At 36.8% G+C, this 23,938-nt stretch overlaps 3 protein-coding genes across 6 annotated transcripts; all 3 read right to left on the reverse strand.

The window, feature by feature from the left end:
- Positions 1–1,077: 1,077 nt before the first annotated feature.
- LOC141483276 (uncharacterized) lies at positions 1,078–3,521 on the reverse strand. Of its 3 annotated transcripts, none has more exons than XM_074177765.1 (2): positions 3,404–3,521; positions 1,078–3,137 (listed from the first exon to the last, which is right to left on the reverse strand). In XM_074177765.1, the coding sequence occupies exons 1-2, from the start codon at positions 3,488–3,490 to the stop codon at positions 1,149–1,151; spliced, it is 2,076 nt and encodes a 691-aa protein (XP_074033866.1). In that variant the 5' UTR covers positions 3,491–3,521; the 3' UTR covers positions 1,078–1,148. The 3 variants fall into 3 exon arrangements, with proteins under 3 accessions (XP_074033866.1, XP_074033867.1, XP_074033868.1); XM_074177766.1 differs by lacking the exon at positions 3,404–3,521 and adding an exon at positions 3,203–3,303; XM_074177767.1 differs by lacking the exon at positions 3,404–3,521 and adding an exon at positions 3,179–3,197.
- A 3,679-nt stretch (positions 3,522–7,200) lies between these two features.
- Positions 7,201–11,695, reverse strand: LOC111517000 (uncharacterized). Of its 2 annotated transcripts, XM_074177770.1 has the most exons (7): positions 9,413–11,695; positions 9,142–9,355; positions 8,830–9,051; positions 8,451–8,501; positions 8,019–8,399; positions 7,338–7,497; positions 7,201–7,282 (listed from the first exon to the last, which is right to left on the reverse strand). In XM_074177770.1, the coding sequence occupies exons 1-5, from the start codon at positions 9,443–9,445 to the stop codon at positions 8,242–8,244; spliced, it is 678 nt and encodes a 225-aa protein (XP_074033871.1). In that variant the 5' UTR covers positions 9,446–11,695; the 3' UTR covers positions 7,201–7,282; positions 7,338–7,497; positions 8,019–8,241. The 2 variants fall into 2 exon arrangements, with proteins under 2 accessions (XP_074033871.1, XP_074033870.1); XM_074177769.1 differs by having other exon boundaries at positions 9,142–11,695.
- A 471-nt stretch (positions 11,696–12,166) lies between these two features.
- Positions 12,167–17,366, reverse strand: LOC141483187 (uncharacterized). The gene is made up of 2 exons (XM_074177660.1): positions 15,810–17,366; positions 12,167–15,511 (listed from the first exon to the last, which is right to left on the reverse strand). Exons 1-2 carry the CDS (start codon positions 17,364–17,366, stop codon positions 12,167–12,169), a joined length of 4,902 nt encoding a protein of 1,633 aa, XP_074033761.1.
- Between the last annotated feature and the right edge of the window lie 6,572 nt (positions 17,367–23,938).

Genomic DNA, 23,938 nt, shown 5'->3' on the forward strand with positions numbered 1-23,938 from the left:
CTAATTACCGAGATTTTTCAAAAATTCTTCGCATTTTTCTTCAAACTTTGTTAATTTAGCTCGTTTCAATGTTGATTCGGAAAATTTATCATTTATCAAATTTTCATCCATCGTGTGCCTATTTTTTGCTTCCATTTCACTCAAAGCACGATGCCCATGTAATTAGAAGCCATAGTTACTGGCTTATTGTCAAACCATTTGGTTAGAATAACTTCTCCATCTCCACTTATGAGTTCCTCTGCAGTACCGCGACCCTCATTTTTCATCTCAGAATCTTTTGAGAAGGGAGGATTTTTGAAACGGTCTATTCGAGCAGTACCAGCAACATATATGTTTCTGTTTCTCAAATATTGAAGAATATTATAATTTGAGAAATAGTTATCAAAATATAATTGTACATTTTTCTCATTGATCCCTTCAGTAAGCTTCAAAACAACAGAGGCTCCTAAACCAAAAACTTCCTGTTGATCAGGAGTAAGTTCTGTAGTAGAACCTTGATATATTATGAAGTCGTAGGGTAGACTGGGTACGGTTGTGACAATTTTTATTTGACAGCTAATAATTTCGTTTGGATTAAAGTTAGGAACATGGAAGATATTTTATATTGTAAAGCGTACATTTGGCTGTAAAAACATTATGATTTTCTTTCTATGTGACATACATAACACATGGGAACAAGTTATAGAACAAAAGGGAAAATGTCACAACCGACCACATGCCAGGGGCGGTTGTGACAGTGCATGGGGTCGATTGTGACAGGCTTAAATAATACCAAAATGATCACCAATAACTTTTATTATCTGCAATATCGAAGTTATACTTTCATTTACTACTTATTATTACGAATATAGTACAAACTATAATCAGTCTTAAATCAGTCAAAGTCAATAATCAGTACAAACAAAATAGCAATTAGGTAATTCTTATAAATGCTAAGTATCACAAGCAACTTATTTAATAGAAAAATATCTTTCATTCTTAACAACTTAACAGTCACTTCAGAAGTTACCATATAATTATTTTAATCTATATCACATTCAAAGTTTTTTTTAATTAGGAACATTAGTCTCACTTTACTAAGAGATGCATGGAAATGTTTTTATAATATCTTCAATTTTAAATTAGGAACGCAAATTTTTTGTAGTCATCTAATCGGAGTCCTCACAGTTGTGGCAAATATAATGACGACTACCATCTGTACACTCCAAGTGGGACCATAATTTACATTTTCCTTGGCATTGTATCCATTTCTCGCCAGATCTGCTATCAGAAAATGATCCCACGCATACCAGACAGAAAGACTCCTCCTCATCAGATGACATTGGTGTTGGAGTTTTCTTAGGTTTGTTGTCTTTGTTTTTCCCCTTTCCCTTTCCTTTTCCTTTTCCTTTCCCTGTTGATTCATTGAAATTTTTCTTCACCTGTTTAGCCTTCAATCGTCTTTCTTTTTCTTCATATTCCCGTCTCACTGCCTCTTTTTCAGGGGTGTCTGTGTATATGGTTGATTTTTTGGTTCTGCGGCCGCTTAATTTTCTTTGAGAAGCCTTTGGGAAAGGCCGAACAGTATCAGGGCAAAATACAAGCGGTATGGCCGAGGACGACGTAGATGGCTGATCATTGATTTGATTTCCATTAGAAGATTCGTTCAAAATAGAAGGTGAAAGTGGTGGTGTCTCATCATTAGGCCCAAGATTGTTCTCTTGTACCGAAATGTCTAATAGTCGTGGTACAGGTGTTATTTCTCTGCTAGATGCACTATCGTTTTCTTCAGAGCCAGGATTTCGTCTATTATTTGCAAAAGATGACTCAATGTTATCGGTGGATCCACTCGCAATGATTGGCCTGTCAACTTCAGCAGATGATGTTGTAGGAATGTCCTGTCTTGTATCTGGATTTGGTCGGTCTGTTACAAAAGATGGCGCAAAATCAATTTCATTAAATAGGTTACGATTGAATGGAACAATTCCGGTTTTGCAAAATCCAGCCTGTATATTGGCCTGTGTCAAAGCTAGAGGCATCGCAGTCTTTAAGACTCCTGGAATATCGTAGATGGTCATTGTTTTTCCAGGGTGACTTCGCATCCAGCCATCGCAAGCAGTGTTTATAGCTTTTTTTAATGGGCCGAAGACAGATCTATCCAGAGGCTGTAGTTTGTGGGAGCAGTGTGGTGGAAACGAAAGCAGAGTGATCCCATGTTCCTTGCAAAAATCTAAAGTGTTAATGTGGACATGTGAGGAGTGATTATCTAGAACTAGCAAGACTCTATGTGATAGTGAAGCATTTGAAAATTTCTTAAAGTGTTCAAGAAACACTAAGAACGAAGCATCTTGCATCCAGCCTGAAGGATTTGCAGTTCCTGTCGATCCAATGGGCCCGTCTCTAACAAAATGATCTTGATATCGAACCCGAGGAAATATAAAGAAAGGTGGCATAGTATTTCCCAAGGCATTTACTGCAAATGTAACAGTGACCAATGTCCCTCGTTCGGCTGAAGTAAGAGCTCCCACTTGCCTTATGCCACGTCTTGCTACTACCTTATCGGGCTTTTGGACGGTAGTGACGCCTGTTTCGTCAACATTATATATATCTTGCGGTTCATAGGTGTGTCTATCCAAAACAGTTTGCAAATTGTCATAGAAAGCTTCCACGTTTGTTTTATTAAAGCTTGTTGCTCTGGAAAGGCTAGTAGCTTGAGCTACACGAACAGAGAGCGAGGGATTCCTGTTCATAAATGAACGGAACCATTCTTCACCAGCCATCTCATTCTCAACCCAAGTCGCAGGCCGCTTAAGATCATATTTAGTTGAAAGCTCAAAAGCTAACTTTCGCACTTCTTTTGGGGAGAGACCAAAATATATTTCAGCACAGCGTGTAATATATTTTGACAGCACTTGTTCTTGCCCTTCAGAGAAAACTTCATTATGTGCAACATACCCCATGCTGATGTTGTTTGTATCTTCGTCTGCGCCAGCTGTATCACGTTTATTAATGTACCGCAACAAAGACATTCTATTAACTTGATGCATTTCTGCAGCACCTCTTATCGAAGTTCCTTTTTTTACTGCTTCGTAAGCTTCCTTATATTGATTTAACATAGATTGACCCCTTTCCGTCTTCCTCAAGCGTTGTCTTGGCATCTATAAGAAAAAAAAACACTTTAATTTTGTCACAACCGTACCCAAAAAAAATGTCACAACCGTACCCAAAAAAAATGTCACAACCGTACCCAAAGAACGCTTTCGCAAAATAACAATAACTATGGCAATACTAAATAAAGAATGTTATAAAGTAACCACAGGTATTTAATCACTGAAGTATATATAATAAACATATGAATAACATATTTCGCTATCTGTACATAGATAACAACAATCGTTAAATTAAATAGAATGAAAATACTTACTTTTGACTCCCAAAAAGCAAGGAGGGCCTCTGCTAACGTGCACGACGCGCGCCGGCTGACGCAATACTGTGCGACACGTTCTGACATGCAAGGCGCTCGTCTTTCCCCTTCCCGCCCCCGCGTATTCTTTACAGATTCGGTAATATTACGACTGTCACTACCGTACCCTGGCACAACCGTACCCAGTCTACCCTACATAATGCCGCTTGTGCCACACAAAGCAAATAACTTTATACCCCAAGGAGTGGGCTTTCCATTGACATATTGCTTTATGTTTATTTGGCCTTTGAAGGGGATCATCTGTTCGTCGATACACAAAGCGGTTTCCAAAGGCAGTTCTAGCATTCGACTTTGAAGTATATTATAAAGTGGCCGCACTTTCCACAATCTATCCCTTTTCTCAAACATTTACGAAATGCAAATGTTTTCGCAGTTTGAAAAACCGATCTCTATTCATAGCATCAGCAATCATAGGAATTCGCAATTTATTTTCCCAATAACAGCGAACTCTGGGATAACTCAGGTTTCCCATTAGGATATGCATAGCTACAAAAGTTTCCATCTCACCCTGACAGGTTGGAGAGAACCTAGCATGCTGCTGTACAGCGTAAAGATTTGTATTCTCAACCATAAGTTTGAATAAATCATCAGTAAAATATTTTCGGAAAAAATGTAGGGGACTTTTCAATTCTACCGGCTGGATAGTCATTGGATGAAACCATTTTGTGTTTGGGGTAAGGTATTGTACATTTCTGCGCCAATTAATGTTTTTTTGTGTGTCAGTTCATTTTCAATATAGTACAAATTTATGCGTGCAGTTTTACATGTTGTGGGCTTGTTTTGCGGAATTTCATTGGAAACTTGTTGGCAGTTTACAAGTTCAGTAGAAGGTTCAGTTTACCATATAGTAAACAAGTCATCAATCACACATATTATTCTCATCATTTTACTGCTTGTAATGACACTGTGAACACGTTCAGTGAATATCTTCTGTAGATTCGTGAATCTAACAGCTTATTTGTCAATAAGAACTATTTTTCTTAGAAACTGAACCACAGTTTCGATTGATTGATTGGTTTTTCATGTTTCAGTGGTTCAAAATTGAATTTTGTTGATTTCCGTCATATGTGATGTACAATATACGGATGGTCCCAGAAGTACCCGGCCTAACAATGAAAACACAAAAATTTTTGAAAAATTGAGATATTAATAAACCACTCAAAGTATACCAACTTACATAAAATGAAGGTATGAACAAGGTATAAAAGGTAAACATATAAAATAAACATAACGTTATATAAATATTACCACAAAAGTATCAGGCACCAACCTCTACACGTGCCCCCTCAACCCAGCCATACATACACATACAACAAATATACGCTTTAATATACGTATAACCTACACAAAATAATCATATACGCTACAATAAAATAATCATGTAAGCTGGATGAATGTGGTCAGAAAATAGGGAGCGCCACAGATCCAAATGAAAAAAAAATGCAGTGAATCAATGTTCCATTTCATTCGAGATATTCAACATATAAGAGAACAGATTATGTCATGACTGTTTTTATATGTATTAGGTGGACTGAAAAGTTCGTAGGCTAAAAAACAGATGGCGCTGCTAGCATTTAATCCGTGTGATCTTAATTAACTCTAACTTCCAAAAACACGTGTACAAATGTTACAGCTATCGAACTATTAGTTTGTGTAATAGAACATTTTGAGGGAAGCAACTTTTGTTTTTGGGAAGGAAAGGTTTTAGATTTATTGTTTACCATCTTTCCCAAAAAAAAAATTTTGAAATCTTACAAAGATAGATAGGAAACAATCAAATAGTAACTTCATTCAGAGATGTGTAGATGTAGTTATAGAGTTATTTTTTTGACATTGATTGCTTTCTTCTTTTCTTTGGTCACGAATAGAGAGAACAAAATCCGGGCTAGTAGGCCGTGATCAAATGGAACTTGTAGTTCCAAACGTCTCATTTACTACTGCGGCAGACATCATCATGGTATGAGATTTTTTAGATGAGTGATATATTTTTTGCGAAGTCAATAAATCAAGAAATATTCGAAAAAAACTGAATACAAAATTCATTCCAGACAGAAATATCAGATATGAGCAAGAGTGGCTTAATTTTTGTTCTGAGTCGAGAAGATGTGAATGACACTCGTCCTGAACATCCCAGCACATCAACAACTGATGAAAATGTTGAGAAAATGAAGAAAATTGTTGAATCACTATTATAGAAGTTGTGTAGGATTTCGATATATTGGTTGGCAAATTTTTCAGAAATTTTAGGCATGAAGCGTGTGGCAGCGAAATTAGTTCCAAAATTGCTGAATTTCTAGTGATCCATATTTGTTCAAAAGGATCCTAACTGGTGACAAATTTATGGGTATATGGTTATGACATCGAAACCAAAGTCGAATCGTTCCAAGACCAAAAAAAGCACGCTAAGTTGGATCAATTGTCGAGGTTTCGCTCACTGTATTCGTCGATCACCGTGGCGTAGTGCATCAAGAGTTATTGCCACATGGTCATACGGTCAGTAAACAATATTATCTTGAAGTTATGGCGTGGAACTATATACCACCCACTTGGTTGGCAGCAACGGTGGTATACAGGGTGTCCCTGGACTTCCTCTTTTCCTCTCGGGAATGTATAGATGGGGTCAAAATATCACCAGTACTTCATATAACTTTTTTCCTAAAAGTCTTCGTAACCAAGTTACGGGCCTTCGAAGTTACAAAATGAAAAATGTTTTTCTTTGATAACTTTTGAAGTGAATATTCAAAATCATCCAAATTTTGGTAATTGACTAAACAAATGAATTCCGTCGATGAGCTTTCATGCAGGAGTCAGTTGTTTTGCTACAAAGTCAGGAACGGACTACCCCCGATGGTCCACACCCCAAAACTTTGAAATGACAGATATTTTTCAATATTTTTCAACAAAATAAGGTTACTTGGACAATTTTATGAATAAAAGTACTCGTGTGGAAAGTCGATCGGAGCAACGAGTCTTGATAAAAATGTAGTTCTACTTGACGACATCAAATTATCAAAGCAGAAATAATAATGATAACGTTAATTCAACAACATTTATCCTGAGATGTCAACCATTATTCGAAAATATTAGTTTTTAAGGAAAATGGAAATGATAGGAATATTATATTACAACTACAAGGGGAATATGGAATACATACCCATATGGCACAATATCATTCATAGAACATCCATAGAATATACGCCGAGAATATTTGAATACTCTCAGAATATTCTCACAATATGAAACGAATATTTTAGGCATATTCTATGAACATTCGGAATGGACTGTTTTAAATATTCTGGGAATATTCCTGGTATTTTCTATAAAGTGTCATAGAATATTACGTGAGATTATTAGAATATTCTAAGAATAATCTAGGTACGTTAAACCTGCACATTCAAATTTAACAATATTCTGAGAATATTCCTAGGAGATTCTCTAAACGATCATAGAATATTATGTGAGAATATTTGAATATTCTCAGAACACGTGTTTCGGTATACTTCCGCTATTGTATAGCGGTTTTTTGTAAAAGTCATTATATTGAAAATCATACAATAAACTGTATTATTGTATTAATGAGTTTAATTATGGATGTTTATCAAGTATCAGCCAGTTCTATTCAATTATAAATTATATTATAGGGAAAAAATGAGAATGAACATGAAATATTTTTGGATACTGCAACAATAAAAAATCCTTGAATATAAAACAAATTTATTATCATCAAAACAGTCGTTTTCTTTCTAACAAGCCACAATTTCATAACAGCCTCAATTTCTGCATTGGAACACTTATTTTTCTGTCCATTTTGCACTGCATCTAATAAAATGGAAATGGTTGTGAGAATATAACTATTTTGGCTGATGATTTTTACCTATCAAAGTTGAACATAAATTCAGTGATGAAAAGTTTTTTTTCTGCTTGAGCACAATCCAACTGTACAGAATTGCCAGTTCATCGTGCAAGACACGCTGCATCAATCTCTTCACCATAACTTTGAAGTTTGTGCCGCCTATAACGGAGAGCTCTTTCACCTAAAGAAACAAATAATAGTAACACAACAGTTATCACAATATAATCCCTTTTGCCGACCAAACTATTGAATGAGCCCAATTCAATGATTTTTCAATTCTCAAATATCAATAAAATTAAAGACAAAATCTATAAAAATATAGTCTCTCCAGAAAGTGATGAAATTAATTCCAAATATATATATATATATATATATATATATATATATATATATATATATATATATACAGATTCACATGAAAGGGAAACCTTGTAATGTTCAAAGAACACCTCGTGAATCTGGGGACAGGAGATACGAATTAACTGTCACTTTAAATTTTTGAAGTTTATAAGCATCAGGAAAAACCTATCTCGGTAAAGAGTTCCAAAGTTCAGCTGTTCTATTGAAAAAAGATCCCTGAGAAAGAGAAATTCGACAGGTCTCCAAGCTCACAACAAAGGGGTGAGAATTCTGCACTCGACGGGTTCTGTGTTGTAATGAAAACATAATTTATATTATATAAATAAAGGGAAATATACTAACCACTTTAGATAAATTCCCCTTATCCTGAAGAAAATCTTCGAACAGATTGAGATCTTCTTCAGTTCTCAGAGGTAATTGGAATTGATCCAATATTGATTCCTGTTGTACACGATCTTCATCTTGCCTGCTCTTAATCAAGTTTATATTAGAAATGTCTTGTGAAAGCTGGTCCATTTTGATGTTCAAAATATTGAGCTGTCTCAATATTTGCCTTTTTAAATTTTCATCTGCAAAAACAATAGATAATAGTGATGTTTATAAAAATAATCATACCATATTCGGAAGAACTTTTTGGAGTTTGTGAGATACTGACTTCACTTCTACTAGCTTCAACAGATTTCGATTGAGATTTCTGAGATGACATTTCAGTAGGGAGATATACTGAAAAATTTCGAAATTTAGTATCAGAGATTAATTTGAGAAAAATGTTACCTTTTAAAAAATGATCTTCCAACATCTCGGGTTGTGTTCTTGACTCCACATCTGAAAAGAAATATTTTAGAAAAACACAATAATAATTATATCAACACTAGGAATCAGGAAATCACTTATTTATGGATGTACAATACAGAGGATTAGCCATCGAAAAGGTCTACCTCTAAATTCTCATTGCTTTTGAGTAAAAATAAATAAACAATATGACGAAGTTGAATGCTGTGATTGAGACTTTTCAAAAAATAACAAAAAAATAGGGGAGGACCTCTTCAGTGGATAACCTTGTACCCTTCTGTTAAATGATAATCCACATGTGCTTTCATTCTTTGAGCTATTAACACGATTAGTATGTGACTGAAAATGGGAGAGTAGTTACCTTTCCTATTTTGACTAGCCTTTGGTTGAAAAACTGGCATTTGTTTCACGCAATACATATTGTCTTCAGAATCCGAGTCTGAGGAAGATAAAAGTGTACTCTTCTTCCTGATTCTTTTTTCTTGTTCTAAATCTGAATTTAAATCAGATGTTGTTTCTGCTTTAATCACTTTATGTCGAGCTGTGATCAAGTTGTCTGCAAATTCAGTGTAAGTTATAGAACCTAAAAATATCATTGATGTGTTATACTTGTTTCCTTAAAAAAACGTACTCTTGCTCTTGTAAATAAAGTTATTATTATTATTATACATACCATAAGCATTACCAATAATTCTGATGGGGAATGTTTCCCACTCACTGCAAGGACTTTCACATTTGGCTATTAAATTCTTCAATTTTCCTCCATTCATTGATGGCCAATAGCACTGCTTCGATTCCTTTATAATCCATGATTCTGGTACTGCTTCGACAGTGTCATCCCTGAGAAAATGAACCACATTCCAGGACATTTTTTTCAGCAGTATGGTCTGAAAAATAATTGTTTTCAGATGCTGGAAACAAAAACTCTGAAAATATATACATACACTATCGGATCCAGAAACATTTCTTGATGGCATAGAACTTGTTATGATACATATGTCCAGCTTTATTTTTATTTACAGAGAGATTACCCTAAAATGCGTGTTTCACAAAAATAGATATACTTAAACAATTCACAAAAATATTCTACGATTTTACTGTGGTGGAACAATAAAATAATGTTTATTCAATAACGAAAGTTCTATGGCTATGTGAAGTCACAGGGTCTTTATTATACAAAAACTACTTTTTTCTCAAAACAATGTTATAAAACAGAATGCTATGAGATGAGAGTTGTTACTCAATTGAAACTAATTTAGACCTAATGAATGTATTAAGGGAAATGCAACAAATCCATTCAAATGAAGAAGCAAAATATGTTTTTCGGATATTTCTGAAATAGACCATATTGAGAGGGGACCCATATCATTAAGAAAATAAATTCCAAGCACAGATGACTCACAAGGATGTGCAAGAAACAATTGAGGATTCAAAAACTTCCTTCCAACTATACATACCTCATTACTTGGTTTCAGAACAATATTTGAAATTTTGACTATAGAATTATCTTTCAATGAACAATAGCAATTGCCTTCACTATTGATTTTGAAGCTGTAGTGTTTGGATTTTAAAATTTTGTATTGTTTTATAAACTGATATTCATCAAAATGTTCATCACTACAAAAAAAATTAGTATCCTCTAATGGCTTACTTTTTTCTAAATAGTTTTTTCAGACAATCTTCTCATTATTTGTGCAAGAGGATTCTCATTTTCTGATCATTTGTGATAAAGATTTAAGTCACATATTTTACATTTCAAATAGTTTACCAAATTCGTATTATATTCAATTGTCTTTTCCACAATTCTACGTATAGAAACGTTGCAGGTTCATTAAACTCACCTCGACCTAATTATGTATTACTGCAACCTTTTCAGTACATTGAACTGTTTGCAGTTCAAATATATAACAATTAGATAATAAGTGATGAGCAACCAATTCTGTATAACCCCGATTCTGATGAATCATTAGTGTGCATATACTCTTCGATGTAAGATGTTAACTTTGATACGAATAAAAACGAAACTCTTGGTAATGACTGGCTTCAATTAAACTACCTGGAAAACCCAACATTTCATGGCGATCCTGCCAGTCCAGTCCAACCAGTGTGAAGAGAAAAAACCAAATAGTTAAAAATGTGTGGATCAAAAGTTACAAACGAAGAAAGACTGCAGATACAAGCTACTGGCACGGGATCAAATAATGCAAATCAATCCAGTTCCACCGAATTTACACACACCGACGGAATGATAATTCCAATTTTAATATTCATCGCAATTGTTATTATTTATTTTATATGGAGGAAAATGCGAGATGGTATGAAAAAATCAATGGAACGACAAATCGCGTTAAGCGAACTTCGAAGGTCTCGAGAAGGTATTAATTCCAACTGAAAAAGAGAATATTAGAATACGCTAGTATCCAGGGCTCATGAGCAGCAAAGATATTCTGAAGGAGTTCACAGGAGCTGAAGAACAATTGATGAAATTTGAAGAAAATCTTCGCAAAGATTCTTACGAAAAACGAAGTGAAGCAGCTACGCAGAGACGGTATCAGAGGTTAGAAAATATTAATTCACTTATTAATGAATTAGTTCATAAGTTTAATAATAGCGGGCCAACTAAGGATGAAATTGCTCAAGTAGAATTATATTTACATAGATTAGAGAAAGTATCTACTGGAGTAAAAAATATTTTGGATGATAGGATCAGTTCAGTTAGGAAAATAGATATTAGCACTAATATAGATACAGGTTTGATTACAGAGATAATCATGAGTGGAGACAAATTTGATTTCAAAACAGCAGCTAACTTACTGCCAAAATTAAATGGCACAACTGAAGGCGCGTATCAGTTAATAGAGGGAATTGAATTATATGAACCTACGTTAGACACGTTAGGCAAACAATCTTTAATAAATTATGTTCTTAAAGCTTGCATATCTCACAGAGATAAAATCCGAATGAAAAACAATTATACCACCGGCGCAAATTTATTAAAAGATTTAAAAACTAACTTTTTGCCAAAGCAATCAGCTCCAACACTTTTCGCCTAAATTACAAAATATAAAACAAGGTAACTCAAGTATCGATGAATATGGAAGATCAATAGAAACACTAATGTCAGATCTTACTTTAGCTCAGGCAGGTGACAACACAGATTCTATTGAAATTTTCAGGAAAGAGAATGAAAAACTAGCAATTGACGTTTTCACAAAAGGTATACAAAATACAGAACTTAGAACTATTATAAAAGCTCGGAATTACAACACACGCAATTAATGGAGCAAATAATTTTCAAAAGGAAAAGCGCTATATGAATCCAAATGACCAAAAATTTGAACATCTTCCCTAACATGTATTAAACCATGAATGTTGTGAGGTATGAATTCCTGACCATAGATTTTCCCAAAATTCTGAACAAAATAAATGAGTAATGTGTTATATGTAGTTTTGAGTTTTTGTGAACTGTATTTGAATAAAATGGCACCACATTCACTACTAACGCTTTATTGCGAAAACTAACAGAATGTAAAAAACGAAACGTGTTCACTGTAAAGAGTGTATATTGCAAGTGTCTTTGTCTTGGGATGTTAGGTAGGTAGCTGTGAATAGAGGAGTAGGCGCTGGGTATTTAGCTCCCGGTTCTTCGGTGTTGCCAATATTCGACATAGCCCCGGCCTTGAAAGAACCATCTTCTTTCAATGAAAAACTATCTGCTTTGGGTAGAACACAGATTTTGGAGAAGGCTCGTCGCAAGAGGCCTGCCTTGGTCCGGATCGTGGCCACTCTAGAAATACCATCTCTTTCAGGATGTAGTGATACGATTCGTCCGAGGGCCCATTTGAATGGAGGGAGGTCGTCATTCTCTTGGTTGGTTCTCCACTTGGTACGCACTTGGAGCTCGCAAACATACTCCGAGGACCAGCGTTTTCCTGCTGTTGGATCTGCTGAATTCGCTCGTAGTGTTTCAACCGGTTGTCAGGAACTGCTAGCATATTAGTGTCTGCGATGGAGATCATGGGACGGCCGATGATAAAGTGAGAGAACGTGAGGGGATTAAGGTCTGTTGGATCAGAAGATAGTGGGTGCATGGGTCTCGAGTTGAGGATTGCTTCGATTTGCACTAGCAGTGTGTAGCACTGCTCGAAGGTGAGTAATGCATTTCCCGCTACTCGTATCAAATGGTGTTTCATCGATTTCACGCTAGCCTCCCAGAGACCACCAAAGTGCGGAGAAGCCGCTGGAATAAAGGGCCATGGAATGCCTTCATTTTCTACTGTTTCGGCTATGTTTTTCGAATTTGTTTTGAGGAAAACGCCGAGATCATGAAGCTCATTGAAAGCTCCAACAAAGTTGGTTCCGTTATCAGAATACATTCGAGACGGTTTTCCTCGCCTTGCTATGAAACGCCTAAAGGCTGCGATAAATGAATCTTTAGTTAGGTCAGGCACTAACTCTATATGAACTGCGCGAGTGGTGAAGCAGACGAAAACGCTAGCGTAGGCCTTGCTTATCTTACAACCACGACCTTGTCGATCCTTGACCTTGAAAGGTCCAGCGTAATCTACCGATGAGATGAAAAACGGAGGAGAAGGATTCACCCTAGTGGCCGGAAGATTTCCCATGAGAGGGTTGGTTATGGTGGGTTTCGTTCTGAAGCACGTTACACATTCATGCACTATCCGTCGAGCTAGGCTGCGACCAGCAATTGGCCAGTATGTTTGTCGAATATGTGCTAATAATAACTGAGGTCCAGCATGCATCAATCGTGTATGCTCCAATGAGAACAGCAACACAGTGAACTGACATTTATTATTCAATAAAATCGGGTGTCTCTGACTGAAAGAAAAGTTCGAATTGGCCAGCCTTCCTCCAACCCTCAAAATTTCTTGCTCGTCAAGAAAAGGGGTTAGTTTCAGTATTTTACTGTATCGATCTAAACCTTTCCCTTCGCGAATGGAGCGAATTTCATTACGAAAGGACGTATTTTGCGTTAAACGAACTAAACGTGAATTTGCGCTATCGATATCATCACATGTGAGCGGCCCTAAATTTCGATCATCTTTATGACACGAAGAGTTTTTTCGAAATCTCAAGCAATAGGCTACTATTCTACGAATTTTTGCTAAGTTTGAATATCTTTCGAGTATATCGAGAGTCTCAATGGTAGCCTTGTGAACAAACACAACTTTCTTGAGTTCGGGTAGTGTCGAAGTTTTTGTTGGCATGAAGGGCCAAGCTCCTTCGCTCTCTTGCAGCCAACTCGGTCCACACCAATAAATTTTCAATGAACCGAGCATACCGGGTACGATGCCTCGCGACACGTGGTCAGCAGGGTTGTCCTCAGTGGGCACGTGACGCCAATTCGCTGAGTCACTTAGCTCTTGGATGGCGGCAACACGATTGGCTACGAAAACTTGCAATAAGTTGACCGGCGTTGCTATCCAACCTAAGACTACAGTTGAATCTGTCCAGTACGTGATAAGATCTACCTTCAACTTTAGCGAGTTTTTAACCTTATCAACCATTCGACACATTAGCAAGGAAGCGATGAGCTCTAGACGTGGTATAGTTTGAATCTTCAGAGGCGCTACTTTAGATTTTGCGCAAGCTAAATTCACGAAAGCCTCACCGCGAGAGTTGCATGATTTTATGTAGACGCACGCTCCATACGCATGCGCAGACGAGTCCGAGAATCCGTGGATTTCTAGCGATACGAATTCGGGACAAATAACTCTTCTAGGTATAGAAAGTTCATTGAAATCCTTCAGTTCATCCCGAAACCGCAACCAACGAGTGTGTAAGTTTGATGGCAAGGATTCATCCCAATCAATTTTTTCCATCCATATGTCACGCATGATGAGTTTGGCTAGTAGAATCGACGGGCTTAGTAGTCCCAAAGGATCAAAGATTTGAGAAGTTTCGGAGAGAACCGCACGTTTTGTAACCCTGTTGGAAGTTCCTACTGATATTTTGTATAAAAAACGATCTGTTAAGGCGTTCCATATCATACCAAGGGTTTTCGCGTTTTCATTTACGCCGAGATCTACTAATTGACTGTCATTTTTCGATACCAAGCGTTGTAAAATTTCCGAACTGTTTGAAATGAATTTACGTAAATGAAAACCTCCCGATTCAAGGACCTTGATAACTTTGTTGACAGTTTCAACAGTTTCTGTTACTGTAGCACCCCCCGTTAGCATATCATCAACATAAAAATGGTGCTTTATCACCTCAGCCGCCGCGGCATCCTCACATTCAACCCCTAACTGATAGAGACAGCGTATGGCTAAGAAGGCAGCAGAGGAAGTGCCGTAAGTGACTGTCGTTAATTCGTAGGTATCTACTGGATTCTCGGGATTATCACGCCAAAGAATCCTTTGCAGAGATCTCTGAGTAGGGTCGACTAGGCACATGCGATACATTTTCTCAATGTCACCCGCAATCACGAAATTGTGTTTTCTATAGAGAAGTAGAATCGAGAACAAATCCGACTGAATAGTCGGCCCGACTAGTTGCAGGTCATTTAATGAATACCCGCTTGTGGTTGAACAAGATGAATCGAAAGCCACCCTGAGTTTAGTTGAAAGGCTAGCTTCTTTGATGACTCCGTGATGTGGCATATAGTAGACATTTTTTGCGTTATCAGGTTCAGTGACCTTCACCATATGTCCAAGTGCACGATATTCATCAATAAATTTCCTATACTGATCGCCAAAGGTTTGAAAATTTTGCAATTTCCGCTCTAGCCTCAGAAATCGTTTTTTCGCGACTTCCTTAGAATCTCCGAGCAGTTCGGGGTCGAGTTTGAGTGGAATGCTAACAACAAAACGACCTTTTTCGTCTCGCTTGGTGTTTTCAACAAAATGCGTTTCAGCTAAAATCTCTTCATGAGATAGTGCCTTCGTGTACGGAAATTCCTCTATCGACCAGAAGCGCTCTAATTGTTTGTCTATCTGTATGTTTTTCGAGAAATTACACTGTACTACGGGAAAGCTACTAGCTTGGATAGGACCCGCGACTATCCAACCGAATCTGCTCTTCTGCAAAATAGGTCCGTGAAAACCTAAATTGATTTTTCCCACACAAATAATTTCCCAAAAATGATCTGCTCCTATTAAGATGTCAATTCTGTTCGGAATGTGGAAATTGGGATCGGCTAACTGGATGTTTTGGGGTATATCAAGTTTTCCCAAATCAATTTTGAAGTTAGGCAAATCCCCCGTTATTTGTGGAACTACTAGACACGAAACGTTTAGTGAGAAATCATTCGTGTTTGATTGAATGTTCAAGTTGCAACGATGTTTCACTTGAGAATACGTCTCATTGAGACCCACCTACCACGAGCTGAGTATGAACGGTTTCCAATTTGAGATGTTCACAGAGTTCAGAAGTGATGAAGCTACTTTGAGACCCTGGATCTAGTAGTGCACGGGCAAAGTGCACCTTGTTCGAACTATCGCGAACTCGAACTGTGACTGTCGAGAGAATGACTTGGCTATTACAGGCGCTATAAGCTGAGAATGCTGTGATAGTTTCGTTAGTTTGTCGAAAGGGTTCGGCTTCGCAATTCAGATTTGTAGCCTTGTCTATGTGGAGCAGCGTATGGTGTCTAGACTTACAAATTTTACAAGAACTAGACCTGCATTGACGTACCAAGTGACCAGGTTTCAAGCAGTTAATACAAAGTCCCCTTTGTTTCGCGCGTTCTCGTTTGTTTTTAATCGACAATTTTTTAAAATCTGAACATTCACTGATGAAATGTGGATTTTTGCAATTAGGGCATCTAATGATCGGAGCTTCATTCGATTCGTTTGAACAAATGAATGATTTAATTCTACCATGTTTGTCGTCGCGTCTTGTATTCACATTTTTATGTGCTGAAGGAAAATCTTTGGTTGTCGAGTTTGATACGGACTTAGCGGATTTACCTTTCTCGATATTAGAAAGTAAAATTGCACGTTTTTCCAGGAAGTCCGAGAAGTTTTGCCAACTTGGGCGCTCATACTTTTGTTTTACTTCTTGCCATCTCGCGGACGTGTCGTCGTCTAATTTCGATAGTGTCATGAAAATGATAAACGTACCCCAGTGTTCAGTATGTTCCCCTAACGTACTCAAAGCCTTCAATCTGTTGTTAGTGGCATCCACAACCTTGCGGATTCCCGTTGAGGTAGCGATCTCAATTTTTTCTAACTCAAAAAGTCGTTCTAAATGATGTTGCGTCAAATCGGTAGATTCGTTATATCTTTTACATATCGCTTGCCACGCGTATTTATAATTTTCACTACTATAGTCTAAGCTACCGATATGCTCGTACACTTCTTCGGTCAGGTGTCGTCTAAGGTGATGAAATTTCTCAATATCCGATATGTTTGTTCGCGAATGAATAATAGATTCGAAAGTGTCTCTGAATTCGGGCCACGAATCTAAAGAGCCGTCGAAAATCTTAAGTGTAATTTCAGGTAAACGCGTTTCCCTGATCTCTAGTTTATTTATGCCATCTGGCAACGGTGCATGACCCGATGCATAAGATTTCCTACTGTGCGTTTCGTCTTGTTCCTCACCGCCCGCACTTACAGACACCAAATATCGTTTAGCTTTACCGACGCATGCAAAGAAATTTGTCTCGAACGATTCCCGCTCGTTTTCTTCGACTATTGTATCGACCGAATTTAATGAGTCGATTTCGCTTTGAACCTTGTCGTAGTCCTCAATTAATCTACTAATTCTCTCTAGTCTCGCCTGGAGATCAAAGAGAACATCCGAGTCCGTAATACATTTATCTGGATATTTGTTTTCTAAGTGAATAATGAATTTATTGAAAATTGTCAGTTTTGATTTACAAACACTACGTTTCTTACGCAATTTTTCTAAGAGTTGAATTTCAGACTCGGCCATTCTGGACTATATGAAATCGACAAAACACCTTGAGAATAACAACAGAATGCGAGTTGAGTCTATAATGAATTGACAAGCAGTCTAATGAAATGAAGTAATCTGCTTGCGAGTCAAAGCAAAGGAATGTGTCAAGGAAAGAAATAATATGGAACGGACTCACTTTCTTTTTCTTCTCCTCGTCTGTGAAGATGAATATCGTTCGCTGCACTAAGATCAAAAATAGTATATCCAATCCGTCTCGAATGGACCAAAATGTTATATGTGGTTTTGAGTTTTTGTGGACTGTATTTGAATAAAATGGCACCACATTCACTACTAACGCTTTATTGCGAAAACTAACAAAATGTTAAAAATGAAATGTGTTCACTGTAAAGAGTGTCTATTGCAAGTGTCTTTGTCTTGGGATGTTAGGATGGAAAAAACCGTTCAGCAGATAGCTGTGCATGGAGGGGTAGACGCTGGGTGTTTAGCGCCCGGTTCTTCGGTGTTGCCAATATTCGACAATGACAGTTTTCACTTAATGTATCGCTAGCGTCGTGCGTGCACATCTTTAAATGGTTTTCTATTTCCATAGTGGCAATGTCAACTTCATCAGAATTCAGATATGTACTTTTAAATCTAAGATCCAGTAATGTTGAAGTTACTAGAGCAGGATGTCCTTTGACGTATGCAAATCGCCGATTCATTGATTCATACAACCGTGTTTTCATGTTTCTCATCATTTCGCTTTCATTTTCGTTTCTAGTTCGCAGCTTTCTATTCAACAGTGATATCAAAGGAATTGTAAGGGATATGCATGCGTTATCATATGACAGATCAAGTGTAGCTTCATGAAAAAACTTCAGTACCTCAGTAAGATTCTTTATAATTTCCCAATCCGAAGGCGAAAGAATGTCAATACGCCCATGTTCCAAGCTATATAAATTTATGGCAGTTTTTTGTTCAAACAATCTTGCTAACATATTGTAAGTACTGTTCCATCTAATTTCAATATCCTGAATTAAAGAATGTACTGGTAATCCGCATTGATATTGGCATTCAGTCAATTTTCGAGAAGCCTGCTCGCTTCGTTTGAAGTGCCCTACTATATGTCTGCAAGTTTTAATGACTTGTTCATGTTCTTGCTCCGAAAACAATGCATCTTTCACTACCAATTGTAACGTGTGTGACATGCAGCCTAAAGATTCAAATTGACCCCGCATAGCGCTCACCATATTTTTTGCATTGTCACGCAAAAGTAGAAATAGTTTATTACCAATATTCCATTTGTCTATCATTTCTCGTAATTTTTCTTCAATGTACAATCCGGTGTGGTCATTTTCGAGTACTTGAGCACCTAGTATAACTTTAAGGCGTTTTGGTCCAACAATAAAATGGCCAGTAAGACTTAAGAGTGAGCATGTTTTAGGAGGATTTGTCCATATATCACAAGTTCCACTGATCCACTCGCATTTAGCAATCAAATCCTTTACTTTTTCAGTAACTTTTTCGTAAGTTTGTGGCATTAAAGTTGTTCTAAAATATTTTTCTGATTTTAAATTGTACTTTTGGGGACCATGAGGATCTGTAAAATTAAGTCTTTTGAATGCCTCACTATCGACTAAAGAGTATGGAAGCATATCGACAATTATTAAATCCATGATACCTTTATCAATTCTGCGTGATATTTCATGATTATCTAGCCATTTTGATGATTTTGAAGCCAGTGTCTGGGCCATGTTAAGGATTGTGGTCTGTACCAGTTTGCTACCACTGCTACTGTCACTGTCAATGGTGGTTACTGAGGTTTGTGATTCACAACGCTTCAATTTAGCTTTAGATTTGTGCTCGTCAATTTCCAACTGACGTTTTAGATGTTCCTTATGTTCTGTTCCATGGAATTTAAACAAGTGTAGCTTCAAACCGGAAATAGTTTGCCTTCTAGGCTCGGAGCTTCCTAGTGAATATAATTTATTGCACTGTTTGCACCTAGCTTTAGATAAATCAGATGCACTTTTTTCGAAAAATTGCCAAATGGTGTTTTTTGTCGACATTATCCTTTCGTCACCAATGATTGAAGAATACTACAACAAAAAAAATTGTTCATTAGGTTTAATCAGTACTCGATTCATTAAATTTAAGTATAATATATTCGTCGACTATTATGAATTTTCACGAAATAGATAAAAGATAAAAAAGATTGGCGGCGTGTCGGCAACGTCCACATTTCCATTCCAACCTCTTTTATCTAATCCGTGTGAATTGTATTACTCTAGATTTTAGTTTGGGGTAGGTAATAAGGTTCAAAATCCATAAACAGAAATGAAATATTAATTTTATCACAGGTATACTTAGGAGGTAGGTACCTATGTAAGTTAAGTACCTACTCAAATCACTGTAAGTGTGTTATTCTATAATAAGAAACAATTGAATTAGGTATGTACGTAGGTACTTGGATACCTTGGGCTTGGGAATAACCACTAATTATAGGAAGTACCAAGTACCTAACTAATGTTTGTTTAGGTATAGCATCAGCGAGAGAAATTAACCAAAAAAATATTTAGATAGATAGGTTAAACTTGATTTTACTATAATCTATATTAGTTTATTCATTATTTTTTGATGTTTACTACCTACTCTTATGCTATATAACGTGATAAAACTTACCGAATTCACAATAAATCGCACGAAAATTCACAACAAACAAAATGAACTGCAAACACAAAAGAAATCAGTCACGATATGATTAGGCACGTGGACGCGGCAAAATGTCTTCGTCGCTTAGAGAGAACTCCCGAATGCAGTTTCGGTTTGTCGCCGAAACCGAAACTAAACCGAAACTCGTTTTTTTGCCGAAACTCGACCGAAACCGAACATTCGGTCGGACACTAGTTGTAATGTAATATTTTAGAAAAACCACCGAAACTCGTTTTTTTGCCGAAACTCGACCGAAACCGAAACCGAACATTCGGTCGGACACTAGTTGTAATGTGATATTTTAGAAAAACCACCTAGATTCACTGCTCACCGAACCGAAAACTATCTATTATAATAAAAAAATGTGCACTGTCACTGTGCACTTTTAACCCTCAACCAAACTCAACCTGTTGATCTAAAAATAGCATTACTAGCATTAGACGCCCCCTCCCCGAAAGACAATCGGTCAGTTTTCGTTAATTTTCGTGTCGCTTACGAGGCTTGCCTCTGAAAACGAAGTTTTTACGCACATTTTAAAGCTATTTATAGATTCGGCTGTGTCATACAGAACAATTGTAATACGCTAGACAAAGAAACGCAGAGGCAAGCCTCTATCCACATACCACCTAAAGCAGAAATGAGATGGATGATATTTATAGTGAAACGCGGTAATTGACGGCGGACGGCGGCAGGACCGTATTTTACTAATTTAATAATAATTCTAATTGATATAATAATGAATGCAAATAGTAAAATAATATAAATTTGTGATTTATTTAATTTGCAAATTATTGGTGAGGCACTGCCTCATCTGCCTCATAGGAGAAGCCGCCACTGGCTACGACTTCCATCTCTCTCACTTTTATCGACTTGTCTTCATCCCTTTTTTCATGTTTCATCGTGTGCCTCCTTCTAGATGGCCCACGCGAGACAGCCGGCCTAAAGTCTTTCAATTTCATTTTTTGTCATTCACTTCTTTCTGAGAATAAGATGAAAGAATTTACGAGAGCAACATCTACAAAATGCCAAAAAAATGCGCATGTACCATCGTTTGCTTTTTCTGCTTATTTCGTAACAGGATTTCAACATATCTGTTTTATCTACATATCCCATATGCTTATAATCCTTCACCAACAGTGGACACATCACTTCTTGAAGAGTTCCATCTCTTTGCCTGCGATTTACCGTTGTAATATCTTGTGGATTGTGGAAATTACTAAGAAAATATATTGCTTTCTTATCTTTCCACTTCATTGATATTATATTTTTGTTTATGCTTCTCCAGTCAAATCGTCCCCTAGTCAGTGCTTTATCTGCTAGAAATTCAGTAGGTAATCCTTTCCTATCCTTACGAACTGTACCACATCCATAAATATTAGATTTTTTCAATTCACTCATGAGTGATAAAGAAGTAAAATAATTATCAAAATATAATTTTACGTAACGCTCCTTTCACATTACACGATTTACCGCGTGCGGGAAAAAATCGCCCGATTTTTAATCGTGGTTTGCTACTTTTCACATTGAACGATTTACAATTGTACATTTTTATCAGTTCACTGGAAAATGCGGTCTGGTTAAGTTATAACAATGGATCGTGAACAAGTTATTGCGTTATGGATACTGTATCGGCGTCGGAAAAGACAAAGGCGCAATCGCCTTCACTGGATTCACCCAATCAATCAGAGACGAGAGGAAGTCGGGATGTTCCACACATTATTTGAAGATCTTAGAAACGATGACCAAAAGTTTTTCAACTACTTTCGTATGTCAGTTCGCTCCTTTGACGAGTTACATGGGAAACTGAAGAGTGTTCTTCAACGACAAAACACGCAGTTCAGAAACTGTATACAACCTGTTGAAATGCTGGCAATATGTTTAAGGTAAGCATTAAAATACAGCTTTGTTATTATACCGTTGTTTGAATGAAAATGCCATTGAAGTGAATAGTACATAGTAAGTGACAAATTGTTTTATCATATTTTGCTTCCGAGTCTACCCGGGGTAGAATTACGTTGGACCTCAAGCAGTTGTGATTCGTTGAAGCCCCTCCGTGTTGTGAGAACAGTTTACTGACAGCTTGGTTGAATAGGCTATTTGACAGTATTGAAAATACACTAAAAATTGTGGTCATCCTATTAGGTAATAGCATAATAAACCATATTTAATTTTCATCTATATCATTTTTAGTTTATTAATTGAGAAATAAACAGAAAAATATGCAATACATTTTTGAAATTCAGTCTGTGACGGAAACGCTTTGTCATTGGTCAATCTTTCGGGTGACGTCACACGCAAGTAAACACCAACTGCTTGGCTGATTGTAAATATTATTGTAATACACGTTGTTTATTTTGTGACTATTTTCTAAAGCTTTCTACGTTAATTTTGCTATAGTTTTTTTTAACATTCAAATTCGCATTTGTTAAATTTTGAAATGGAGCCTAGTTTCGTGCGAGCAGATAACAGTAATCTTCCCAGGATAGATGCATTTATGGTTGCACTTTTTTTCAAAATAATGCCGATTACTATGCTGCAGAGCTTAAAAATGTAAAAACAGCAGTGTAAGTACCATGTGGGAATTGTTTATTTTCATAAAGGCATGAAGGATCATATACCTAAATATTTTAGGTTATGTTGATACATACTAGATAATATGATAATTAATGTCATTGTTTTATATCACAGGTCTGCAAGGAAATCCTATGGAGACGATGCGATTGGGTATTACAACTGCACCGGGAGTGCGGGGTTTGCACTGTTAAGTGTAAAATGAGCCCAGAACACAGAGTAAAAACCAAACCATATAACGTGACGCAGAAGGTGAACGAAAATGATAACGAAATTATTAGCTGTCAGTGCAATGATTGTGCTGCTTCAGCAGGAGGATGTAAACATGCAGTGGCATTTTTAATGTGGGTTCATCGTCGTAGTGAGGAACCTGCATGCACTTCAGTCGAGTGTTATTGGAGAAAGTCTACCCTATCCAGAGTAGGCACTACTCTGAAGTACATTACTGTGCAGCAGTTGTCTACAAGAAATATACCTCATAGGCCGAGTTCATCAGTAGTTTATGATGAATTTCTAATCGAAGCAAAAAAAAGAAAAATTAACAACTGCGAGGTGCTGAAATATCAAAATGATTATAAACACAGTGATGTAATTCAGTATTCATGGCACTGTTTTTTAATGGAACAACTACCAGAAGTCAAAGCAGATGTTGACAAAGTATTAAGTGTTATGAGGAAAATATTCACTGAAGCTGTGAACAAGACCATCGAAAAAGCAACAAGGAAGCAGAACAAGAGCAGCATATGGTATGAAATGAGATATGGTCATATTACAGCTTCAAAGGCACATGAAGTAAGTGTTTGCCATACACTAGAGGGGTCATTGACAGCCACCATAATGGGTGCAAAAGTACCCGATACTATTGCCATGAGAAGAGGTAGAAATTTGGAACTGTCTGTCCGGAAGACAGTAGAAAACAAATTGAAAAACAAAATCAATTCCTGTGGACTTTTTATATGTGCTGATTATCCAATGATTGCGGCCTCCCCTGATGGCATAATCAAAGATGCAGTCATTGAAATAAAATGTCCTTCCAAGGCAAAAACAAAGGAAAATTACTTAAAAAATGGTGTTCTCTCAGAAAAATGTAAGGCACAGGTACAGTTACAAATGCATGCAGCTGGTTTGAAAAAGTGTTATTTTTGTGTTGCTGATAGCAAGTTTGAACAAACAGAAGATGTACACATTGTTTTAGTGACATACGATAGTGACTATGTTAATGAAATAATACAAAAATTAGCAGTTTTTTGGAAATCTAACATATATCCTATTTTGAATCATAGTACCAGTCAGTGAAACTACAAAGATTAAATGAAAAACTAAAG

The sequence above is a fragment of the Leptinotarsa decemlineata genome, unplaced genomic scaffold, assembly GCF_025532065.1.
Source record: "Leptinotarsa decemlineata unplaced genomic scaffold, Ldec_3_MD MMD2_tig00003192_RagTag_RagTag, whole genome shotgun sequence".
NCBI classification, from domain to species: domain Eukaryota; kingdom Metazoa; phylum Arthropoda; class Insecta; order Coleoptera; family Chrysomelidae; genus Leptinotarsa; species Leptinotarsa decemlineata.

Coding starts and splice junctions, on each gene's coding strand:
- LOC141483276 (XM_074177765.1), bottom strand. CDS start 3,490: ATGTCAGAACGTGTCGCACAGTATTGCGTCAGCCGGCGCGCGTCGTGC. Junction 3,138..3,403: donor TTGCTTTTTGGGAGTCAAAA/GTAAGTATTTTC, acceptor TTTTTCTTATAG/ATGCCAAGACAACGCTTGAG.
- LOC111517000 (XM_074177769.1), bottom strand. CDS start 9,445: ATGCCATCAAGAAATGTTTCTGGATCCGATAGTGTATGTATATATTTT. Junction 8,502..8,829: donor GGCTAGTCAAAATAGGAAAG/GTAACTACTCTC, acceptor ATTTCTTTTCAG/ATGTGGAGTCAAGAACACAA. Junction 8,400..8,450: donor GGAAGATCATTTTTTAAAAG/GTAACATTTTTC, acceptor GAAATTTTTCAG/TATATCTCCCTACTGAAATG.
- LOC141483187 (XM_074177660.1), bottom strand. CDS start 17,366: ATGGCCGAGTCTGAAATTCAACTCTTAGAAAAATTGCGTAAGAAACGT. Junction 15,512..15,809: donor CCGTTCATACTCAGCTCGTG/GTAGGTGGGTCT, acceptor CCTATTTTGCAG/AAGAGCAGATTCGGTTGGAT.